This window comes from Corvus hawaiiensis, chromosome 10 (genome assembly GCF_020740725.1).
Source record: "Corvus hawaiiensis isolate bCorHaw1 chromosome 10, bCorHaw1.pri.cur, whole genome shotgun sequence".
NCBI lineage: Eukaryota > Metazoa > Chordata > Aves > Passeriformes > Corvidae > Corvus > Corvus hawaiiensis.
In genome coordinates, this window is record NC_063222.1 from 8,817,038 (window position 1) to 8,840,056 (window position 23,019).

Genomic DNA, 23,019 nt, shown 5'->3' on the forward strand with positions numbered 1-23,019 from the left:
TTTATCCTGCCTGTGTGTTACTCACTGCATTCTTGCTTTCTGCTGTGGCTGAGAAGGGCAGCACCATCAACTGGCATCTGCCTTGTGCATTGATGGTAGTAAAACTTAGGTAATCATTGTTTTATTGATATATGGGACCATGTAATAAATGCCATTTAAAGGCATATTCTGAGAGGTTTGGTGTGAAGATGGAAGGTCAGTTAATGTATTTATTTTGAGGTACGTTTTGACTTAAGAGACATCGGAACACAAAATAAATACTTGAAAATGGGCTTCCTTTTGTTTCTCTGTAGTGCCCTTCTGCCTACATTACTGGTAGCTAGTTTTACATTTCGTAGTTTAATCTGTGGATTTGGTCCATGGCTACTGGACAGGTTGTGATGACCCTGTGACTTGCATGGAACAGAGGTGTGCCATCCTACTTGTGAACAACGTGCAGTGGAACAGGGAATGTGACATGTACAGTCCACATGTAGCTTGCCCATAATCCACAAATGGTGCAAGACAATCAGAGGATATGTACTGCAAAGGGTTCTTATGCTCCCAGCTCTGTATTTTTGTGCATTTTAACATCTCTTCCTTAACCTTTCAGCTTCAGGAGCTTTTGCCCACACAAACGTGCCTAGAATTTATCAGTCTCTCTCAGTTTCTTGCACTCTTCCTATTATTCCCTCTTAAAGAATTTGAGTTTATTGGTTTTCATCGGGGAATAAAGCATCTCTTCTCTAATGCAGTGACAATTTCAGAACCAACATGGTTCATTTAGAAAGAGCGGTGGTCATAAGAAAGAAAAAGATCACGACCTTCTTTCAAGATATGCTGGCTGCCTGTCTCTCTGGATGAAGTAAAGGATAGGTAATTTGAAGCAGTACCTGTCCTATGCAAGATCAGCTTCTCTCTACTGCAATATCCTTCAGCCCCTGCTGTATGGAAAACTAACTTTGAACAAATAATGAAAAGGTGAACATCAATACTTTATAAAAAAAACCAAAAAGGAACTACTTACTCCTTTAAAACCCCATGGCATTAGGATTTATCTAATTTCCCAAGATTTACACATGTGTAGGCTTACATATAGGAGCATAGGATTTCAGTGAGATTAAATTTGTGATAGCACTCGAGTCTGTGCAATCAAAATAGTGTGGCATGAAATTTTATAAAGGCTACAAATTTTTAAGATTCTTTTTTCATTTATTTTAGCCTCATAATCTAATAGGGGTTTTAACTTGGATTTTTTCAAAATACTGTTCTCAGCTGCAGAGTATTGCTGAAACTCTTGAGACGTAATTGCATAAAACCTAAGTTACTTTAATATCCTTTTTTAAAACTTCAACTCAAGGTACTATTTACAAAGAAAAACATGCTAATCTGAATGATAAGGTGCTGAAAAACCTTTGAAAATCTGCTCAGCCAGTGTTAAAATGTCTGGAGTTCTGTAGTAGCTGCAATGTTCACTTTAGAGATGTCATAGTTGAGACATTCATAGGAAGAAATAGCAGCAATTGGAATCCCCCCATTTTGGTATTTCAGGCAGTAAGAGGGGTATTATAGATGCAAATTTGTTTTTTAGTTAAACAGGGCATGCTGCAGGTCTGCAGCTACTCAGTGAGGTCTGTCTTTGGTGCTGTTAGGGATTTCTCTTGCTCTTCTGCATAACCACTGAATTTTATTTTTTTTTCTTCCTGTGAAAACACACTGATAAAAATGTTCACTAGAGATCTGCGTGTTCCTCAGCATTACTTGAAATCTCTGGAGTATTTGCAAGGCGTTGGTACCCAGTCAGTGAAACAGCTGTGCTGGAAGCCCTAGTCAGATCTGACAGAACCCTTCAGAGGACACTCCATTCTTGTTTATTTAAGGAAGAAGGACTAGAGTCAGGTTAATTTAAAATGAATGCTGTTAATGCTCATAATGGAAAAGTAAATCCATGTTCTGAACAGCCTTCAGCCCAAACAAAAGAGATAAAGTGTCTAAGACTGGGGCAGCTTCATATAGTGAGCATGGAGTTTTAAATATTGAAGAAAGTTAAATCAAATGGTAGAAGGGTTAAATATTGGGCATCTCAAGCTTTTATGTATTTTTAAATGACAGTGAAGCTGTTAATGAGAAATTCATGTTGAATTAAAGATCAGCAAGCAAGGTAAGTGAAAAGCTTTTTGAGTTCAAGCAAGTACATAGGAAAACACCTTGTTTGTGACTTTTTTGTGCCCTTGTTACATCAATGAAAACATTTTTAAACCATTAGATACTTTCCCCAAGATTTTTAACTGTATAACTTTCATGTCAGAGTAAGTGCTGGTAAAGTTCCCATGGGTAGCTGTGGGACAGACTCATCCCCTAATTCCAGTTTTGTTCCTTAGATCTGGTACACGTGCAGCTTCCTGGTCTTAATACTGAGGCATGTAAACTATGGTAGTTCAGTACTCAGGTTTGCGTTCTCTGAAGTCTGTTTGTTATGACAACTATCATAGATGAATTTATAAGGACATCTTGATGGAGTTGAAATGTCTTTTGTGTTAGTTAAAATAACTTTTAAGCTTAAAGGCACTTCAAGGCCCAACTACATGGTCCATTACCTAAAAGATAGCAATGAGACATGGTGTAAAGGCTAATTCTTGTATGCTCGTGAAAATTCAAAATGTGCTTTTCAGAAATAAGGATCAGAAGTAAAAAATGCTGCTGAAAGTTTTACGTAGGAGAATTGTAAGTGGAGTTTTACGAAATTTGTAGCTAGACTGTTTTTCCTGAACAGCACAGGTTTGGGTTGAGCAAAGCATTCACGAAGTTTCTGTTAAATGTTTAATATTAATTTGGTCAGTGTTAAGAAGTATCTCTCCCCCACTCACAAAAAAACCCCCCAAACAAACAAACAGATTTAGAAGAGAATTAAGCATATTTATAGCTGCATAAACATTTCAACATGTCAGAATAAGTAGGGAGTATGTTATTTTACTTTAGAAATAACCAACATGGGAGTGATTACTGATATTATCAAGTCTATTAGGCTTGGTGCTTTTGGTCAAATTAGCTTGTAATAAGAATTAGCTACTAACAAAAGAGCCTTCCTTCTCAAATGTTCCCCATTTTTTAATATAAGAACAAATTCTGTTGATGGGAACTGTCATTATTGAAAGACCTTCTCTTGGGGGCCAGAAAATGTGTTAATGGCAGAAAACTTTGTGCAGTGTGTTTGGTGCAGAATAGGTTTTGTTGTGCAGCACAAGCAAAGCAATGCTAGGGTATCCACAGGAGCTCCACTGAGTAACTTAATGTTGCTGAGATGCACTGCCCATAATGTATTGCTCAGTTAAAATGTTCTCCAAAGAGTTCACATCTCATAATCACACATCATAAATCATATAAATTCTGCTTTAACTGATCTTAGTGTCAAAACTCACATTGCCTTAATTGGGGCAGGAGTTTCCCGTTATTATTTTATGTAAAAGCATGTAAAGCATTATGGTTTAAAGTTGTCTATCTAAAAATAAAGCTAGAACATAACTACTGGAATTTCAGTAATTCAGGCAATGGCATCACAGGGAGAATGAAGTGTGTGGGACAGAATAAATTTCTTCTTTACAATTTGTCTTTGGCAAAGCATATAAAATGTGTTTTATATGTGAAAGTTTCTGGAAAATTTTCAGGGTTTTTTGTAGGTGGGGAAACAGTTTCTTGTGATAGAGCTACTCAATGGTTTGGGTTTTTTTTCCTAATGCTGAGAAAGATTTAATCCTGTAAAATGCAAGTGTTTGTTTACTTCTCCTACTTCACAGCAATTTTTAGTTTCCATTTCTTTCTTAGTTTCTTTTTCCTGAAAAATGTATTTATCCATGTCCTTGTTTTCTGTGCTTTCCAGAGAAAGTCTTAAATTCTTTCTCAAGCTCCAATCCTCATTTCTTTAGTGACCTAAGCACCCAAATCTGCCTGTCTTCTGAACGTTTTTGTTCTTAGCTGCTACTTTATGAGATTTGGGATTTTGCTGCTGTCTTTGGTTTCTATTCCCGGCTCATTCTGGAAATCCAGGTTTCTATCTCAAGACATACCTTGGGGGAATTAAGGTCTACTCTGTTATAAAGTTACACGTGCCCAATACAGTCACATGTATGAACCATGTGACGAGGACTTGCTTAGCAAAAACCACAATCTCTGACATATTTCAGTTACCAGAAACTGGAGTTACTGGAGATGCCACCGAATTTCTATTAAGGATATGATTTTTCAAAACTTCTCACTTGTTCATCAGAGAATGAACATGGCACAAGCCACACTTGTGAGTCAAAATCATCTTCTGACCTCACCCTCTTTCAAGCTTCTCCTTCTTGGTTCAGAGCACAGGGCTGTTAAAACTCTCCAGAGAACAGGAATTCAACAAAGGACAAACTGTATTTTCAGTTGCCCTTTGCTTTGAAACACCTGAGAAGTGTGCCAGAGCTCTGGTCTTTGCTGATCCCACAGATTTCACTGTGGCATCTACCCAGGAAAGTATTGCCCCCAGCGGGGAGTGACTGCCAGGTCAATGGTGTCCGGATCTGGAGGCTTTTCCAGCGAGAGGGACCGTGCCTTGCAGCTGTCCCTATGGCAGCTGCATCCCTGTAACAGGGCTCTAGCAGCATCTCTTGTTGCACAAGGCTTGCAGAGTGCACAAGGCAGGAAGTTCAGTCTCTTACATTCTACAGAAGTTAATAGGATTTCCTGTGTGTGTGTAAAAGGCCTCCTGAGCATCCTCAGTTTGTCTGGTTCTGAGGGGAAGGCCTTTGACTCTTATGCAGGATTCCAGCAGGCTGAGCTGAAGAGCAGTGAAGTTAGCAGATGAAAAGACTTAGAGCTAAAAGAGGTGGTAAGAGAGCCTAAATTTTCTGCCAATTTCACTGGAATTGACAACCTCTTTAAGCTAGAGATGAGAGAACATATTATCAACACAATTAAATGGAAAATAAATCCATTGTGCTATTTAGAGGAGACAAAGAAAGAAAACATTTGCATTCATAAAGCAATTCTTAACCATTATAATTTGCTACCTCAGGTTTTAGCTGCCTGAAGTTTAGAAATCAGCAGTTAAATTAACTGACAATATTGAATCTGCCCTAGTGTCAGGAGTTAAACCTTCTAAGAGCCACTTTTCTTTCTTTCATAATTCTTTTATAATGTGTTATTTTTGGATCAGTGACATTTTCTAAATGATTTGAGTCAGAAACCGTCTGAATTTTGCAAATACCATTGTACTGTGTCCCTTGTGCACGTGCTGCTTTCCACCCACTCCCCCTCTCCCCCCGCCCAAGCAAGTGTCTATATTGGCTTAGAGAAAAGATGTCTTTCCTCAGAAGATGATGTCCTCATACATTTCGTCCTTATTGTAGTCCTGTTATAATAATGCTTCTGCACTGACAAATTGCAGTTCTGTTGCTCACAGGCTTTGAGACTTGGAAGATTTAATGCACAGACTGTGATTGCCTTCAGAAAGTGACGTGCATGTCTTGCAGTCTTAAATACAGTGTAGGAGGTCAGCATGTTTTGGGGCTTCTAAACATCATCTGGGCCTTTCTCTGTATTCATTTTGTTTCATTTTGGGGCCTGTCCTTAAACTGACTTTTCACTACAGCAATCCTGGGGGCATGAGGTTTCCTGCCGACTCTTCAGAATGGGGTTGGTTTTCTTTCGCTGTTTTCTGCTCTGGTGCTTTGCGTGCCAAGTGCGTTTGCAGAGGGGGCACAGAGTGGCAGTTTTCTAGCACAGTGGTTTAATTGCATCCAAGGGCTTGTAATCACAACCTTTGATGGGACAGAGGGGGAAAATGCAGTGTAAATGGTGCAGGCAAATTTTAATGGGTTGACCTCGAGCCGTAATAAAGGAAGAAGATTAATTGTCTTATCCTAGATGTTATAAATTATTTATATAACGGGTTTATATGAATGACTAATAAATTATAGGAAGGGAGGCAAGTTTAAAAAGGACAAACAACCCACAGCATGAGTATCTTTATGTCTTAACTAAATATGTTTGAATTCATGAAAGCCTTGTACTAATTCCAGCTTCCACCCAGCTAGACAAATGCAAGGAAAAGGAAGACAATAAATACTTCCAGAGAAGATATTTTGTGAGAAAGACAAAACCTTTTTTTTTTTTTTAATTTTAGAGTTAATATCAATGTGCTGCAACTTAATATGTCTTAAGAGGGAATAGATTTTTTTTTTTTTGTATAACTCTTATCTGCTGATTATCCAGCTTATTTGCTCGTTTGAGCTTAACTGGCTTTGTAGTGGTCTGCTTCCAAAACGGATACATGTTAATCTATAAAATATCCTAATGAGAACTGTATATAATCAGAATTACGGAACTTTTTAAATAATGTGAATTTTGTTTTTCTTTTCCAGTTAAACATACAGTTTCATTTAGCCTGAAATAGACAGCATGGTAAAACTTTTTTGTTCTAGTGTTTAAATAAATGCAGTGTGGCATTATTGTGTTTTTGGAAACCTAAAATCTGACTCAAATATATCCTGAAGTAGAATCAGTAGCTCAAATAAGACAAGACAAAACACTTTTGAATTAATATTGAAATTTCTATACTGCATAGGGATAGGAAAATATCAGAGATTTGAGAGGTGTGTTAACCTGTGGATAAATACTGATTTGAACCAGTCTAACATTTTGTAGTTGTTCTTTTGTTTCAGAGTAAGAAACTTAAAGTATTCATTGATCATGTTATGTATGAAGGTTTTTCATTAGAATCTATTATTTTATGAAAGCCTACAGAGTGGTTTATGCAGTTAGTTCTATGGGAACATTTTACCAGCCTTCAGCAGGGAGAATATAAACACGCCCCCCACTCCCACCACCCTACCGGAACACCAGCTACTCATCTCAGCATAAGAGATTTCTTATTTTAAAGCAAGTACCTGAAAGAGTGTAAAAGGATCAACAATTCTAATGATGTGGAAGTATTTCAAAGTGATAGATCATCTGATATAAAAGAATTGCTTTGTGCTCCCCAAGAGCATGTCTGTTTACCATTATTTGTAAAGTTTCCACACCACGGGTTACACAGAGCACATATAGTCATATGTTTTACATTTGGGGTTATATCTCCAAGATACATCTCCAAGATAAGAGCTTGAAAATAATTTGACATTTTATTTTATTTTGCTTTTGCTTTATTGTTCTTTTCTTCTTCCCAATACCAGTCTCTAAGGTCTTGATCCAAACTGTGGCATTTGTTCGTAACATACTTTTCTTTTCTTCCCCCCAGTATAATTTAGGAATTACGTTGCTGTCACTCATTTGACTGCTGTTATTGCTCATTGGACACCAATTGAAGAGAGCTAAGGCTGGTAGAATTGCAGTCACTGTATCCTGAGAGTTTCTTAAGTGAAAGTGCCATCAAAAGTATTCTGTAGGGATCCACACGAGGAAAGTTTTTGTGGGTTTTTTTTGTTGTTTGCTTGCTTGTTTGGGTTTTTTGTTTGATTGATTGTTTTTTAAGAGCTCAGAAACTTAACAGAATCAGGGGGAATGAAAAAGCATTTGGTACCTGAAATTTTAGTTGCATAAGGAGTTCCCTTTTCATGCGAGTTCCTGTGTACTATTTCATTGTGGCTAAGTTGTATCTGCCTTCAGTCAAGAGATGACCTTTGGCTCAGTGCAGCCTGTGTCAGTCAGAGCCTTTGAGTCATAGCTGAGTGCCAGTGGAGCACATTTGTGTGTCTGGATGTTCAGGCAATTCACGTTTTCAAATAACAAATACAGAATACTTCAGCTACCCTGCAAACCAGAATCCCAAATGCCATAAAAAGCTCTGAAATTGCATCCATCACTTCTCATTTTTCAACATCGACAAGACTTTTGGCCTTCATCTATTACATAAACTCACCAATCTCTCCTCTGGCTGTACAGTCATTACCAGATAAAGAGATTTGAGATCCCTGTTTTCCGTTTCACCTTTCCCTGACACATCCCCACTTTAATCTTCATGTTGCTTAGTTATTGCAAAAATGGGCAAAACCAACTACTGTGAAGATAAGTATGCTTTCCTCTGAAAGAAGATATATTGCAACATAGAAGTGAACTCAAAGCTCCCAGATTAGTGCTAGAATATAAACTAATTCAGCTTTAAAAGGATCAATCTTCCTGAGTCCTCAGTTTCCTAATGGTTAAACAAAGAAGCAAGAAGGAGAAAGAATGAACTTCAATTTGCCACAAATATATTTGTAGGCCTTTTCCAAATAGCCAGTGAAAAAATAATTTGTTCATTGCCCATGTTTACTTGTGGCCAGAGCCCTCTCTGTTGTCTTGGTGATTTTTGCTGCTTTCTTCACAAAGGGAGGGACTTGAATCTCATTGATATCTGGGGGTTTTACAGAAGACAAGGCAGGAAAGAGTTTAGGGTTATATCTGTGGATTTTGCTTAGTTTTTAATTTTTTTAATTTCTTTTTTTAAATCTGATTTCACTCTAAGTGTCAACTCTCCATCTTTGAGGTGATTTCTGTTAATTCACCAGGTATTTTCCTCAGCGTATGGCACACACAGCTAAGTAATAGGTATAGAAATTACCTTGCATCTGAGTTTGCTGCAAATGTGGTAGATATTCCTTGATGCAGTGCTCCCTCTTGCCTGGGGGAGTGCATTCCTCAAATTGAAATTCATTTAGCTATCACCATTGTATTACTTATGTAGGAGTTCCAGTGACATAACATTCAGATTGTGCCTGCAGGAAGAAAGCACAATTTATAAGCAGAGCAAACCTAGGCCTCTTACATTTCCCCCTTCCTTTTTGTTTTGTGTCTTCATACTTTCCAATCAGTAGGAGATGGATTGTGAAAGGGATGTAAATGGTAAGGGTTCAGGAATAAGACAATCTGATGATGTGGTGTATCCTCTCCTTAAAGTGTCTTTTTTGTATGATCTTCCCCTGTGCTTCAAGACCAGATAACCAAATGTTCAACAGCTGGATTTGAAGGACAGTTTTTTCCAGAAAAACATCAAATCCCATTTAAGCATATCTAAAGCTGGTTAAATTGAAAAGAAGTGCAAACTTTTATCAGTGATTAAAATGTAGAAGCTTATGTTTTCTCTATAATGTACAGAACACAAAAGCAATTGTAGGTATTGTCTCGAAAATACAAAGGGAGAAGTTGCCCAAGAGTCAAGTGTTCTCACCCACCCTTCTGCTTGCCTTTGTGTCTTGTCGAGTTGGGTTTCTCTGGATGCCCTTTCTCTTGCACCAGAGCTTTGCAACTGAAAGTAATTCCTTCAGAGGTGTCTGAACCTAATTATGCTGACAGCTGAGAACACATTAAAAATATTTTGCAAATTGCCTTTTTATTTTGGTGTCTTAATTGGAGGGATGGCTGTAAGTGGTGGTTTTCTCATCAGTGCAGTACAATGTGCATATCATTTTTCTTTTATATTTGAATGTTTATTTTAGGGATCTTGTTAGTGGCTTTTGCGTAATACCATTAATACTGGAAGTATGTTAAATAATTTGTCTTTATAGATAAAATGAGCTAAATGGACATGAAACACAAACCAAATTAATTAGGCATGTTTTTTTTTCTTTTCTAGTTAACAAACACAAACCCTGGATTGAGACGTCGTACCATGGAATCATAACTGAAAACAATGACACTGTGATTTTGGATCCTCCCCTGGTTGCTTTGGATAAAGATGCACCTGTTCCCTTTGCAGGTAGGAATGTACATTAGCAGCAGCATTTGAGCCTGTGGATTGCATTTTGAATTTATTAGCATTTGTAAGGAAGGAATTTCCAGTGTAATTTGAAGGATCCATGTAAAGGCTGTGTCTGAGTCCTCAGGACCCGATTACTGGCCCACAGATCTTGAAATGAGGTGTTTCCTCCACTGAATTTGTTGTGAAGCAGAACAGAATAATACAGCAGGCACCCACTAGCAACATATTTTTAGGGAAAACACAATAATTATACAGTTACATTTGAATTTGCTTTTATAGAAACAAATTGTTGCAAATACCTGAAGTAATACATAACTAATTTTTGTTCAGCAGTAAGAGCCCCTGCTTCCTCTCTTCCTCTTCTGCTCCCTGGCTATGGGCAAGCTGTCTGACAAACATTTAAAGTTGCTCAAATCATATCTTACTGTGTAAGTACTTTATAACTGTCAAAACTTGGACAGAAAATTTAATGGAGGTATTGAAAATTTTTGCTCCGGTTGCTGCGTGATAGATGTATGTCATACGCAAGTTTTCATCTGTATTGAGTCTGTTTTTCCTGACACTTTTTCTGTCCTGAGTCCCTTAGGCAGAATATGGGACTTCTGCATGTCAAGCAAGTTTTCTCTTAAATTCCCTCTTTCATTAAAAATACTTTTTGAAGAAAAGGGAGAATAGTAAAGCTTGATAGCTGCTCTGAAGATCCTAAGATGGTGCAGTTGTTAAAAAGATGATATTGTTTAAGAATATTTTCTAAGGAAAGGAACTGCTAGGGGTGAGTATCCTTGTTCTTGTGGGGTAGTCATGTTCAGGAAGCAGAAGTCCAAGTGCTTGTCCCAAACAGCATTTTACAGCTTCCTGAAAGAATTGTTCTGTCACTTTTCCCGAAAGCTTATACTGACATCAATTCCTACCCTGCCAAACAGGGGTTCACAAATGGTTTTTATATATTGAACCCTATTTTAATATCAAGATTTGTTTGTCTCTCATGGTGCCCAGGTATTCTCTGTTGCATGAAGGTCAATTCCTAGTGAAAAGATGCCCTTTTCATTTTTTTCCTTTTTTCTATTTCTCTATTACTGTGGGTGTTCCATCTCATATTCGGTTCTCTTGCTTGCATTCCCCTTGGATCCTTTCAGGGACGTTAGTCACATGCTGTTATCACTGACACTGCAAACTCTGCTGACTGGGAATTTGTTAGCCTAATTATTTTCTTCAGCTTTTACATTGGGAGAATCTACGTGTTTTTCATTAAATAGTGATTTACTTTTCATGTAGAGAATCATCCTTTGAAATACTGAACTTACGCAGACACACTGGCTTTTGTGATAAAGGTTACGTTTGACAGTAGTTTTAATTTAGCTTCTCCATTTATTGTTTTGAATTATTTATATTGTGAGAAGTATCTACTTCTTACAAGGGAAAATACTTTCTGTGTATTCCCTGGTATTAATAGTTCATTTCCTGATAATATTTGGCCTCGTGATCTGCAGTCCAGGCATAATATTATAGTACTGATTGAACCCTTCACTCCCTTGAAGGGCCTGGATTCCCCTTGTTTTTGGAAAAACCTCTATGCATTTTGCAAACTCTTGTCTTTTTAAATTGTTGGAGGAACTTAATATTTTTGTTGTAATTTTTGCTTTAATATCATGTACTTTTATTGGGTTTCATAATATCATTAATTTATTTAAGGTTTTTTATGGAAAATTGAATTTGCGTCATGTATTTAGGAGGAGAAAACTGAAACAGATACAATTACAACATTAATGATATTCAGTAACTGTACTTTTAATAGTGTGGTAATGTGGAATATCCTTTATGGGTATATTTTGCTTAAATGTGGAAATTTAGGTTGTATAATACATCAGGCTTTAATTGTAACAGAGAATCAGAGCTCCAACAGTTCCTTTATCGATAATCAGCCTGTTAATATTTTCAGTATTTTGTGCAACTATTGGAGAAGAAAAAAATTATAATATTTGGAAATTTTTCCATGGTTTGTTGGTTGTTTTTTTAATGGGCCCAGATTCAAGAATATATCAGGGCAGTTTCTGATCTGTGCTGAAATGTCTGCTTAGATCTCCTTGAGCAAACTGTTCCAAGACTAAATTTGTGTGATTTCTTCCTCTGCAACAACCACTGCAATAGTGTACAGGCAGATTGTTGGTTCTTCCATCAGGATTTGTGTTACCTTACAGAAATAAACTTTTTTTCTAGTAGTACCAATGTGACAAAATCTATTGACAAAAGAGCCCCTCCAACAAACCAAAACAAAACCCAAATCTCAACCAAACAAAAAAGACAACAACCCAGCTGCCATATATGCCTTCACTCTGCAGATGGGCATAAGTTCTGTAGGACCAAAACCGAACCAACAACAGAAGGCACAGTGTCGTGTTACCCACCAGGCTGATGGTCTTAGGGCAGGCCTGTATAGAGACGTGGCTGGATGTTATGTGCACAGTGAAATCTTTCTGCTGTTCATAATGTCTTCCCTTTGAAGTGCTCGTCCTCCATCAGTGACAGATTTAGGGAAATTTACAGGATTTGTCACTGTGACAGGCCATGGTAGGGGAAATGCATATTTATTTAATACATTTATCTACTAATTTATACTTATTTATTCCATATTTACTTGTTGCTGGTGAGGACGTAGTTCTTTTGGACATGCTCTTAAGTTGTGGAAGGAAGGGGTTGGTGGTCCTTGAGTTCGTAGCCAAGGTGAAGGGATCTCCAGCCTGAAAGTCACGTCAAAATGAGTGCCCTGGAGACTGGGAACTTCCCTGAGGTTTTCTCTGCAAATCCCTGCTTACTGCTTTGCCAGGCAAAGTCTGGGATATCTGTAGAGGCTGCACGGTGCTCTCCAGGATTGCAGTGATGACAGGATGAGCACTACCAACAGAAGGGAGCAGCTGATAATGGGATCCCACTGCTCTTCCCATGCTGGAAAACACAGCTCTGCTTCTGGAAAGGCTTTCCACTCCCTGAGGAAGATCTGAGTCCAGCGAGAGGAGTCTGGAAGTGGTGCAAGTTTTCCATCTCTGAGCTGTGCATATCAGGATGTTTTGAGCCATGCACAGAGCACTTTGATCCTGCTGCTTGCCCTGGCAGTTTAAGCATTTCATATTTGTCACCCGAGCAAATGGTTTTTCACCAGATAACTGCTTTGTTACTCGGCAGAACTAAGATATTAAGCGGCATTTGCTATTCAATGATTCTTATCTGTCCTTAGTGCTTTGATATGTTTTCTGTACCCATTCCCATGTTCTCATTTTTTAGTTTTAATGTTACTTGTGGCTCAGGTCTGCTCCAAACTGCAAATGGTGTTTTTGTTTTTACTTATGGAAACTTTAACATTTTTCCTAATACCTCTGCCTTTTTTCATCACTGTGGCTACTAAGGTAAGTCTGTCAACCCCTTCTAGGAGTACACACATTATGGTGCATCGAACTTGAGTGATCACAAACTTGAGTGGAGAAAATTACTGTAATCTGCTCTTTTTTTTAACCTCTGTCTAATGTTTACCATCAAGGGTGATGACAGGAGAAAAAGGAATCTTCTGTGCAGTTACCATCTCAACAGGTCTGTGTTTTCAGGAAGGATTAAGCAGAGACTAACAGGACTAAATGTGCCTGTGAAAATGCTGACTGTCAAATGTGATCAGCGTATTTCATAACTGGAGCATGAAGACTTTCACAAGCTTGCAATGAATGGCTTTTGGTGTCTCTTTATCTTATTAATTTATTGTGAATAATTGAAGTGTATGTAAAGTCCTGGTTCTTAAAATTATCTTGGTATAAGCATACCTCACTTTCTCTTTTTTGTGCAATTACATTTTTTTTGTCTCCTAGTTTTGAAGGAAAGCTTGAAAATACCAGTATAAGCTTGTAAGTGTGAGAAGTTTCAGTATCAGCGGTTTTCCATATTACAGTTTTTCAAGTCCTGGCCCAAAAAGGGTTTTCACAGAGTGGTGAAATACAACTGAATTACTAAACTCACCATGGCAGCCTGGAGCCTTTTGCAGGGTATCAGAGACACTCCCTGACCCTCCTCCCATCCCCTTGGCCAAAAAATACTCGCCAAAAAATAAACCTCACAAAACCCACAAAGAAACCATAAGCATTGTATAGATGCAGAGTGGACTTAGCTCATTTAGGGACATCCATGGGAGCAAGCTCTCTTAAAAAAACCTAATAAAATGTACGTGAAAGAAGGAATGTAACTAATTCAGTTTACACTGACTGGCACAGTCAGCCATGCAACAGTCAGCTCCCTTTCTGGTGGGGAGGAGGGTAATCACTTCAAGGATTTGACTTTCAGGCTTAGGGGTAGTTTGGCTAGAAACAAGGTGAGATCTACTGAATCAATTTGACAGGATTCTGTCCCTCACAGAATGCTGTGAGATTATGGAAGGCTTTTGGAAAAGACATCTATCTGCATTCCAATAACAGCAACTATGTTTCATCAGCAATGCTGTGCAAAAATAGATATGAAAGGAACTTTAGGATGTCGTCAGTCCATCCTCCTGCCCAAGGCAGGACCCTTGTCATTCCTGATAAATAGTTTTGTGTCCTAATCTTACAGCTCTGTAGTGACAGAGATGCAACAGCTTCCCTGGGTGATCTATTGCACACTTCACCATACTCCTGGTTTTTTATGAAGCTTGGTCTGAGCTTTCTGTACAGTGATTTTAGTGCATTAGGGTTAGTCCTATCCTAAATGGCTAGGTAGAACAGATTATTCAGACTCTTTTTGTGCAGAAGCCTTTTATGTTACTCCCTAAAAGCACTGTGATCATCTAAAACAGCCTGGGCTGGAGGGTGTTTCTGCTGTTTGTGGTGTTACCTGAAGCAGAGAAACAGGAGGTAACTTTCAGAGCAATGAGATGATGGATGCCCATTCTCACCTTGAAAGAGAAGAGCCACACTTGTCACTGTGTCCCCATTGCTGGGCCGATAAACTCGCATTCGAGTGCCTTGTGTCACAGCAAGGCTGAGCTGGGTAGTTGTACCAGAGTTGGGCCCATTACATCTTCAGCTGCTTTTATGCTCTTGATAAATTTATAGAGAGCCTTTCTTAGAAAGATCAGAGGTCTGGCTGCCCCCAGACAAGTAATCTGTGTCTCAGAAGCAGTTCCAGATCACACCTCCTTGGCAGACGGAGTCCTAGTCTCTGACTATATTTTGGCTGTGCTAAAAGCACCGTAAAGAATAAGGAGACAAAAAAAAACCAGCTAGGAAGGATGCCTGAATATTCACTGAACTACAAGCTGCCACCACAAACTCTCCCAAATCTTCTTTGTTATTCTAGCAGTTCAGAGGAGTGTGTATTCTCAGCTGCACCACAGCAAATCCAGTAGTTGTCAGTCCACTTATACCCAGGGGCTGAACACGAAATCCCATTTCTCTGCTTCAAACTGTGAAGCTGTCCAGCCTCCTTGTTCATTTGTTTGTATTGATAAGCAGTGGCATTAATAGCAGCTACTATCCTTTTGGTACAACATTAAAAGTACAGAAGTTATTTTAAAATTGTCATTCTGAATATTGTCATTTCTACTCACTGTCAGACAGCCTTAGAACACAAGTCAGTTTATGATGCCCAGAATTCATTGGTGTTAAATATTTCTCTGTGAAAATGAGGCATGATCAAAAAATATGAAGTGCAGGCAAAGCCACAGAGTGTTGCAGTTTTTTATAACAATTTTTAAATGATTTTTAACTTCTATCTTTGAGGTTTACATTTATTACTGCAGCTTAATTAGTTAAGACTGTAGCATTCAAAGGCAAAAAACCAGTTTCTTCATGGCAATCTTAATCTAAGGTAAAAGATTGGTAATAGCACAATTAATTCTGGAGATGCTTTTTTTGGCTTAAGGGATGCTGCTCATCATCCAGTAAAGTTAAGAGTGATAAACATGCTCAGGTTTCAGATTTAGAATGCACCAAAAACCCAATCACTCTCACAGGGACCTCTGTTAGTCCCTGAAGCTCAGAGATGAAGGGTCTGAGGGCTTTGGGGTTTGGTTACTTTTTGTTCTTGAAGTTTTTGCCGATTGAGTTTGATTCCATTTCTTAGTCATTTTTAGAGCTGTGCAATAATAATAATAGGTGACATCAATGTGTCCAAGGAAGACTCAAGGGTCAAGGATTCAGGCTGTTCTAATGGAGCTTTTAGTGGCTGCTGAGTGGTCTGTCATTGCAGGAGGAAGAAGAAGAAAATGAGAATTGAATGCGTGAGAGTGAATGCAAGTTCCTTCTGACAGATAAAACCAATAATGAATGGGAATGTTGAGATACTTTATTACACCTAAATATGCTAAATTACTTGAATCTAGAAAGAAGCAAGGTAAATAACCAACTAATTCCAGTCTGATGATAACCACTTGGACTTTTAAAACTATTTATGGAAAATACTGGTTTGAAATAAATTTGGGCTGGTTTTGAGTAGTTTTCTTTATGTATAAGACTTGATCTTTAGAAAAATAGGACAGAATGTTACAGTGGATTGCAACTCTACACAATAGGACAGGGACAGAATCTTATAACCCTGAAGTGTACTAAGTAACCATTTAGGTAAAAAATCGTTTAGTTAAAACAGATTATTGCTGAAGCTGCCAGGAAAATAGTGAGAGTTGTTAAACTTCTGGGCTATTCAGAGCACAAGAGAGAAACCTGAGTGGGGAGTACTTGAATTACTAAGCCTGTAGGTCCAAAAATTTGTAGCTTCTGTTATGCTCGGAGTATGGATGAAGATTTTGTGTTGCACTCCTTTGAAACTAATGAAGCCTTGCTGTGTGAGAGCCTTGCTTATAATTAAAAACTACGCTGTGAACAATGTGCCTGAATCTGCAGCTAAAATACAAAGTCATTTATTTCAATGAACTATATCCATTACGTTTTTATTTTCAAAGTATTTTAAAATCTGCAGAAAGTAATTTATTTTGTTGAGTTAACCAAATAAACTTTAACAAGTTTTTTTTCTGCAATGAAACATTTTAGTGTGAATTAAGACTGTTTTTGAGATGTAATTTTTGCCATGTAGTTAAGCGTGGTTTCTACACTTTTTAGACATGCTCTAAGATCAGAGATGGTTCCTCAAGGATTTCAAATTCTGAAGGTTACAGGAAGGGCAGCATAGGAAGCACATCTGTTTGGGGATAACAAGGATCAAGAATAGTTCTCTTGTTATGGTTTGTGTAACACATGGAGGGTTACTTGAGGTTTGAACAGGCTCATATATTAAAATAAGTGAAAAATGTAAAACTGCTGTAGTTATCCCTCATCATTAAGATTGCAGTAGAAATCATAACTGCTTAAATTTTTACAATTTCAGGTAGAAATGAATGTTTTCCAACTTTTATTGATATAAATGAAATTATTTTAAAAACTCTGCTAGCAAGCATAACTCCAAGACATGAAGATTTACACTGAGCCAATTGAAGCAAACAAGAATGACACCCCCAGGACATTTTCTCTTGTTGTGTAGTTTGATTCTCTTTGCTATTTGATACTCAAGAAGTAGTGAACTTGGCCTGCTCACTTTTGCTCTCCAGTCTGTGTGAACCTGAGAATCCAAAATCTGCACCCATCTTTATTTCCAGTGCTGCAGTAACATGAGGGACTCTGAGGGAAGGCTGAAAGAGTAGTGTGAGAACTCAAATGAAGGAATAAACTGGGTCAAATAATGCAAATTCCACTCTAATATCTCTCTTCACACTTTCATTCCATCTGTGGTCCACCCATTAATTCAATTCCATCTCTCTCCTTTACATAAATATTTCCTTTTATGTGTGAGTTCCTGTGTTGTCATGTTCTTACGTGAATGATGATGAAAATCAAAAAGGTCTGCTTGTAAAAGCATGAAGGATTCGTTATAAAGACTTAGAAAAATAATTTATAATACCAGGAAGTTTTAGTAATGTAACAAGTGGAATTGGAATATTCACCACTTAAAAGTTTACTGCAACAAAATTGGCACTGCAGGATTCCAGCTTGCTTTAAAAATAAAATCAAAAGGCTTTAAAATGTGTTCCTTGGAATGGAACTACTTGAGTTAATGTGAAGCAGCAGGGACATGTCACTTGCTTGTAATGGTTTCTAAATATTAAGAACATTTTAAAAGAATAGCCTGAGTTGGTAATTATTTATTCTTCAGAATTCCTTATGGTTATTGGTCAACAATTCTCTTGTGAGAAGAATAGATAAAAGCCCCCACTTTTCTTTAAACTTGCTTCTTTCTAGTCAGCTGAAAAAAGCTTATTTTTCTGGACAAGAACAAACACTCCCAATAGCCTGAAAGTGGTGTTGATCCCTTTGCTTGCTAGGACCACCTAAAAAATGCACGTGATGCTACTTCTATGAAGCAAAAAGGGAAAGGAGAATATAAAGAATTCAAACTCTGGACAGGTGGTTTAGGTCATCGATTTTCTGCTCAATTCTCCTGTTTCTGACTGTGTGAAATGGATCAAACCAATTTGTTCTCCTGGCCTGTTGTTTCCTCCACTGTCCTTTTTTTCTGTGTTCAGATTATAAAAAAAAAAGAGCTCTCCCAAGTGCTTTTATCTCAATGACTGTGGAGCACTGAGCATCTCTGAGTGCAGCACCAGCACAAGGAGGATTTGCTGTTCTCACCTATTTTCTGTTCCATAACCATTTATGAGATAGGTGTGTTTACAGGGGATGTAACAATGGGATTGTGTGGATGTTGAGAACCTGAGTTAACAATCCTTCTGGAGATACACATCAGTGTGGTTCACAGCTCTGTCTCTGACTGTCACCCCTGCTCCAGACAGAGGCACTGCACAGACACGAAGGAAAAGTATTGGCAAACAGTGGAGTGGAGAAGGGAGAGGGGAAATGGATTGTCTAGGCATTTTTAAGGTTGCTAGTTCTCAAAATGAAAAAATAATTCCTTGAGTGTTTAATCTTGGGGTTGTGCTTTGTGAAGAAGAAACAAAATGTGTCTTGCTTTTTATCAAAAATGTGGAATATACTAAATGTGTTTATCATTGAGTAGATCTGTGTTTGGTTTTGGCCGTTATAGATTTAATATCAAGGAATAAAATATCCAATTATTTAAGATGAAAACACAAGATGTGATGTAAAGAGCCAAGTATTTTCTTAATCATGTTATGTGTGCAGAGAGATGTCACAGGGATGTTGTGGATGGTGCTGATCCCACTGAGATACAGTGAGGCTGCAAGGAGGCTTCCCTGTCCTGTGTAAGCCTTGCTTTTTGTGTGGGAGTGATGCTTTTATTTCAAAATAAATAACTTTTTAAAATTGTAATTTATTTTTTATATAAACTATTCACTCTCAACTACTGTGACTATGTACAATGCACGCAAAAATGGAGGTCTTCAAAATATTAGGTAGGAATAAAAATTCTTAATACCACTGGTTTAACATTACATGACTGCTAGGCCATGAATGTTCTTTATGTGTCTTAGGCTCATATAAAAATCAGAGGAAAGTAGATTGAAGGTATTTGACAGCAGACTGACTCCTGGAGTTCACTCTTCTGGCAAAGTGACCCCCCTGTGTTGAGTGAACACCCTGGCAGGGGCTCATGTCCTCATTGCATTCTCTTGTACAGCAGTTCTGCATTGACCTCATCATGTAACAGGTGTGAAATCCATGTGTCTCCTGTGAACCTTCGCATTTTATATCAAGGAAATGCTCTTTTAGTTGTCATTATCCCCATGTTTCTTTAGATTGTATTAAAAAGAAGTAGACACGGATATCAGACCTCTCAGTAATTGTAAATATGGCAGCTTATGATATGTGTCATTAATACAGTTAAACATGCTAAAATATTTAAACTGCAGTCTTTAAATACATAGTTGAATACTACTTTAAGAGGAATATGTATTGTCTACACTTGATTCATTTGGGGACTTTGTCTATCAGTGGGACTTAATTTTCTGTTTAACCGTGGCTGTGAGCATATTTTTGGAGGAGAGGTTGTGAGAGTGTTGGGGACTCAAACTTGTCATGCTGTTGGACATCTGTCTTTGTTTCAGGTTAATTGCAATATATTAATTAATTCTTGATTTTTTAAGAGCTTTTTAAAAGAAAGATTTTATTACCAGATATAACAGACTTTTTACTGCATGTATTATCCCTTCTGGCCTTTCTATATTCTATTGATCCTGTTGTGGTTTAACCAGCAGGCAGATGAACACCACACAGCTTCTCCTTCACACCCCCACCTCAGTGAGACTGGGAAGAGAGTCAGGGAAAAAAATCTAGAATTTGTAGGTTGAGATAAAGGCAGTTTAAAAAACAGAAAAGAAAGGGGAAGTGATAATGGAATTAGAATATAAGATGATGCACAATGATGTTGCTCACCCCTCCCTGACTAATGCTAGTTCACAGTAGCAGGTGCGGCCACCTTTCCCCCCAGTTTATCCTCTGACATCATGCCCTGTGGAATATCCCTCTGGCCAGTTTGGCTCAGCTGGGGCTGGGTCTCCTCCCAGCTTCTTTATATGCCAGTGATGCGCTGTTCTGAAGAAAGATGAAATATCCCTTTTTTCTTAGCGCCAAGTTAAAGAGGATAAACCTTCCTTTTGAAAGGTGTCGCACTGCAGTGACACCCAAATGTCACCTGAGTGCCCCTTGGTCTGGATTACTGGTTAAAAATGTCATCTAAAATTGTACAAGTAAATTTAACCATAACACTTACGAAACCTTCCTGAGTTATATGTGCCAAAGCTCCAAAGGATGTGAATCTGCATGCTGGCTAGGAGGACCAAATCTACATTATTTTTGGTTGAAAAAACAGTCCCAAGCCAAAAGAATGCTGCAATTAGAAATGTCTAACCTTATTCCAGCTATCTGGAGAATCTCTCAGCATCTTCACTAGTTGGGTTCTTTGCCAGTGACACCAGACTGGCACACAGCAATTTTGTTCAGTGATTTGGAAACAACCTCTCCATTTATAAATGAAGTCCAATGCTTCTGTATTAAATAGACCAAAGATTTATATTATTTTAAATGTTGTCTGATGTCAGGTTGACTCGTTTCTCAGACTGAAAGGCAGTGTAGAAAGACAGTGGAGGCAACACTAGATTTTTTTTGTTTGTTTGTTGCTTCCATCATGGGGGGGAGGAGGTGAACATAAACACAGTGGAGTCCAGAATCTGTGAGAAAACAATATATAATTTGTGTTAGGTTTTTGCAGGATTACACATTCTGCCACCCACAGGCTCGACAGAGCCCTCGTTACCCTCTGCTCCTGCCATGGTGGCAAACACTAGAGCTGCCCAGCTAATTGGCTCAGGCGAGTTTAATTAAGGAGGACATGCTGGTGTGATTAAATGATGGAAAATGGGCACCCAATCCCATCCACACAGCTCCAGTTATCTCCTGGATGCCCTAATCCTTTCCTTGGAGCATTGTGTGGTCTCACTCTCTTGGATCCTTGCTCTCTCCCTCCCCCCTCAATGCCTCGTTTCAGTGTCATGGATTGTCAATCGATTTGTTTGTCACGCCCTTCCATCACCCTGACCTTGACACATTCTCTTCTTACTGAAAACCTATGAGGGCTTAAATAGATAAAATATTGGTAGGTGTGAAGTATAGGTAGGTATGTTATAGGCATTTATGATGCATGCTATTTTAAAACTTCTGTGCTGTTATAGCATCTTTTGGACAGAATTACCAGTGTATGCATTTTGTATCCACACAAACACTTGCCTTACTTCATTACTTTTGTAATAAAGTATTTCGTATCATGAGTCAGTTTCCCTCACTTATAGCATTGTCTCTTGTGTGATGTTTAGAAAATTATACAAAGATTGAGAGAAAAAGAACTAGTTCTTGAAAATGATTGAAACAAACTTACATTACCTTTAAAAATGCAAGTTGAATTTTTAAATTTCTGATTTTTTTCTTGTTTTTTAAAAATCATAATGTACTCTAACTTGCTTGCCCTTTATATAAATTTTAAAATAACAGGAAAATAATTTGGATTAACAAATGAGAGCAATTGCCAACCTTTTACAGGAATTCATCTCCATAAAAAACTGTATTTAAATTTAAGTATTTTCCTTTAAAATCATTTAATTTATTAAATTTGAATTTAGTTCAAGCATTTCAAATTAGCTTATTCCTGTCATATGACAAAGAAATTTAAATAACTGTGATGCTGCAGCAGTGGATATAATAACCACAACATGTCAGGCCTAGTGTGTTTTGTTGTTGCTGAAAAATTTTCAGGTCAGGTGGGTCCCTTTTTAACCAGCTGCTCAAAAAATTTCTGAAAGGCTCATTGGTACTCGATTGATTTGTTAGTGCATGTGACAGATTTAATGGATATTTCTGACAAGACTTCTGCTCCTTACTGATGCCTGCCTTGGAGAGCTTCCAGGTGTGCTAATGAAAACAGTCGTGAATGAAGGCAGCAACAGCGAACGTTGCATTTGATGTGGAATCCAGAGCACAGAAATTAAATTCAATATGACACTGTAATTAATAGGTGTGCTAGAATTGAAAGGATGACAGCAATTTAACATCAGCTTTTAGGTGCTTTTGGACTAGAATACATTATTTAGGACAGCAAAGCTTCTGCATGCCAACTGGCAACTTCCGTGGAGCTGAGAGCTGTGTTTCTGTACAGCCTCTTCTCCCAGGGCTTCACTTCTGCAGTGTTTCACCAAAACTGGACAGAGCAAAGGGAAAAATTCTGCAGCTCTGTTGGCTCAAATGGATATTTGCCCATTTTCTGCTACCTCAGTGCTGTCCGTATTTGTGGGAACTGGCTGTTGTGTGGGAGCAGCATGAAAGGCAACGGAAATCATGTGCAATGAAAGAGAAATCATGTGCAGTGAAAAGCCCCATTCGCTTTGTATAAAATTTTTGATTAAAAAGTCCTTCCTTGAATTGAATTTGCCCCAGCTGTTGCCATCTGTCAGCTTTTCAATGCCCTTTGCAAAACACAACAGTGTTGATCTTGGTCCAATCTCTCTGGGGAGTGCTGCTATAGGATGTGCTACATATGGCAGATTATCAGTGTCACTGGAGGAGCCAAAGGCTGCTGGGTGTGGGGCTGAGCATGCAGCTGGTTGACTGAAAACAAAACAGTCTTATGCTTTAATCTGCAAGATTTAAGTAGCAGGCCCTGCCTACTGTTTACTGGAAAGTGCTTTTCTATGCTGCATGTAAAAGCACAGCAGAAAAACTACTGCTTTCTCCAGCGTCCCCATGTAATTTGTTTGCTTGGTGTGGTTTTACGTACAGATAAAAGTTAATTTGGTTAGAATTTTTCTTGTCAATGACTGTGGCTTTGTTGAGTAGAATTAGATATAGAAATAACCCCCATTGTGCTGATTT

The 23,019-nt window shown here is 38.1% G+C and overlaps 1 protein-coding gene across 1 annotated transcript in view; it reads left to right on the forward strand.

Annotated features, from left to right (window-relative positions):
• Positions 1-23,019, forward strand: part of CLSTN2 (calsyntenin 2) — a 213,684-nt gene that overhangs the window by 13,423 nt on the left and 177,242 nt on the right. The window contains exon 2 of the mRNA XM_048314740.1: positions 9,560-9,682. Coding sequence (XP_048170697.1) covers positions 9,560-9,682 — 123 coding nt within the window. The remainder of the gene's footprint in view (positions 1-9,559; positions 9,683-23,019) is intronic.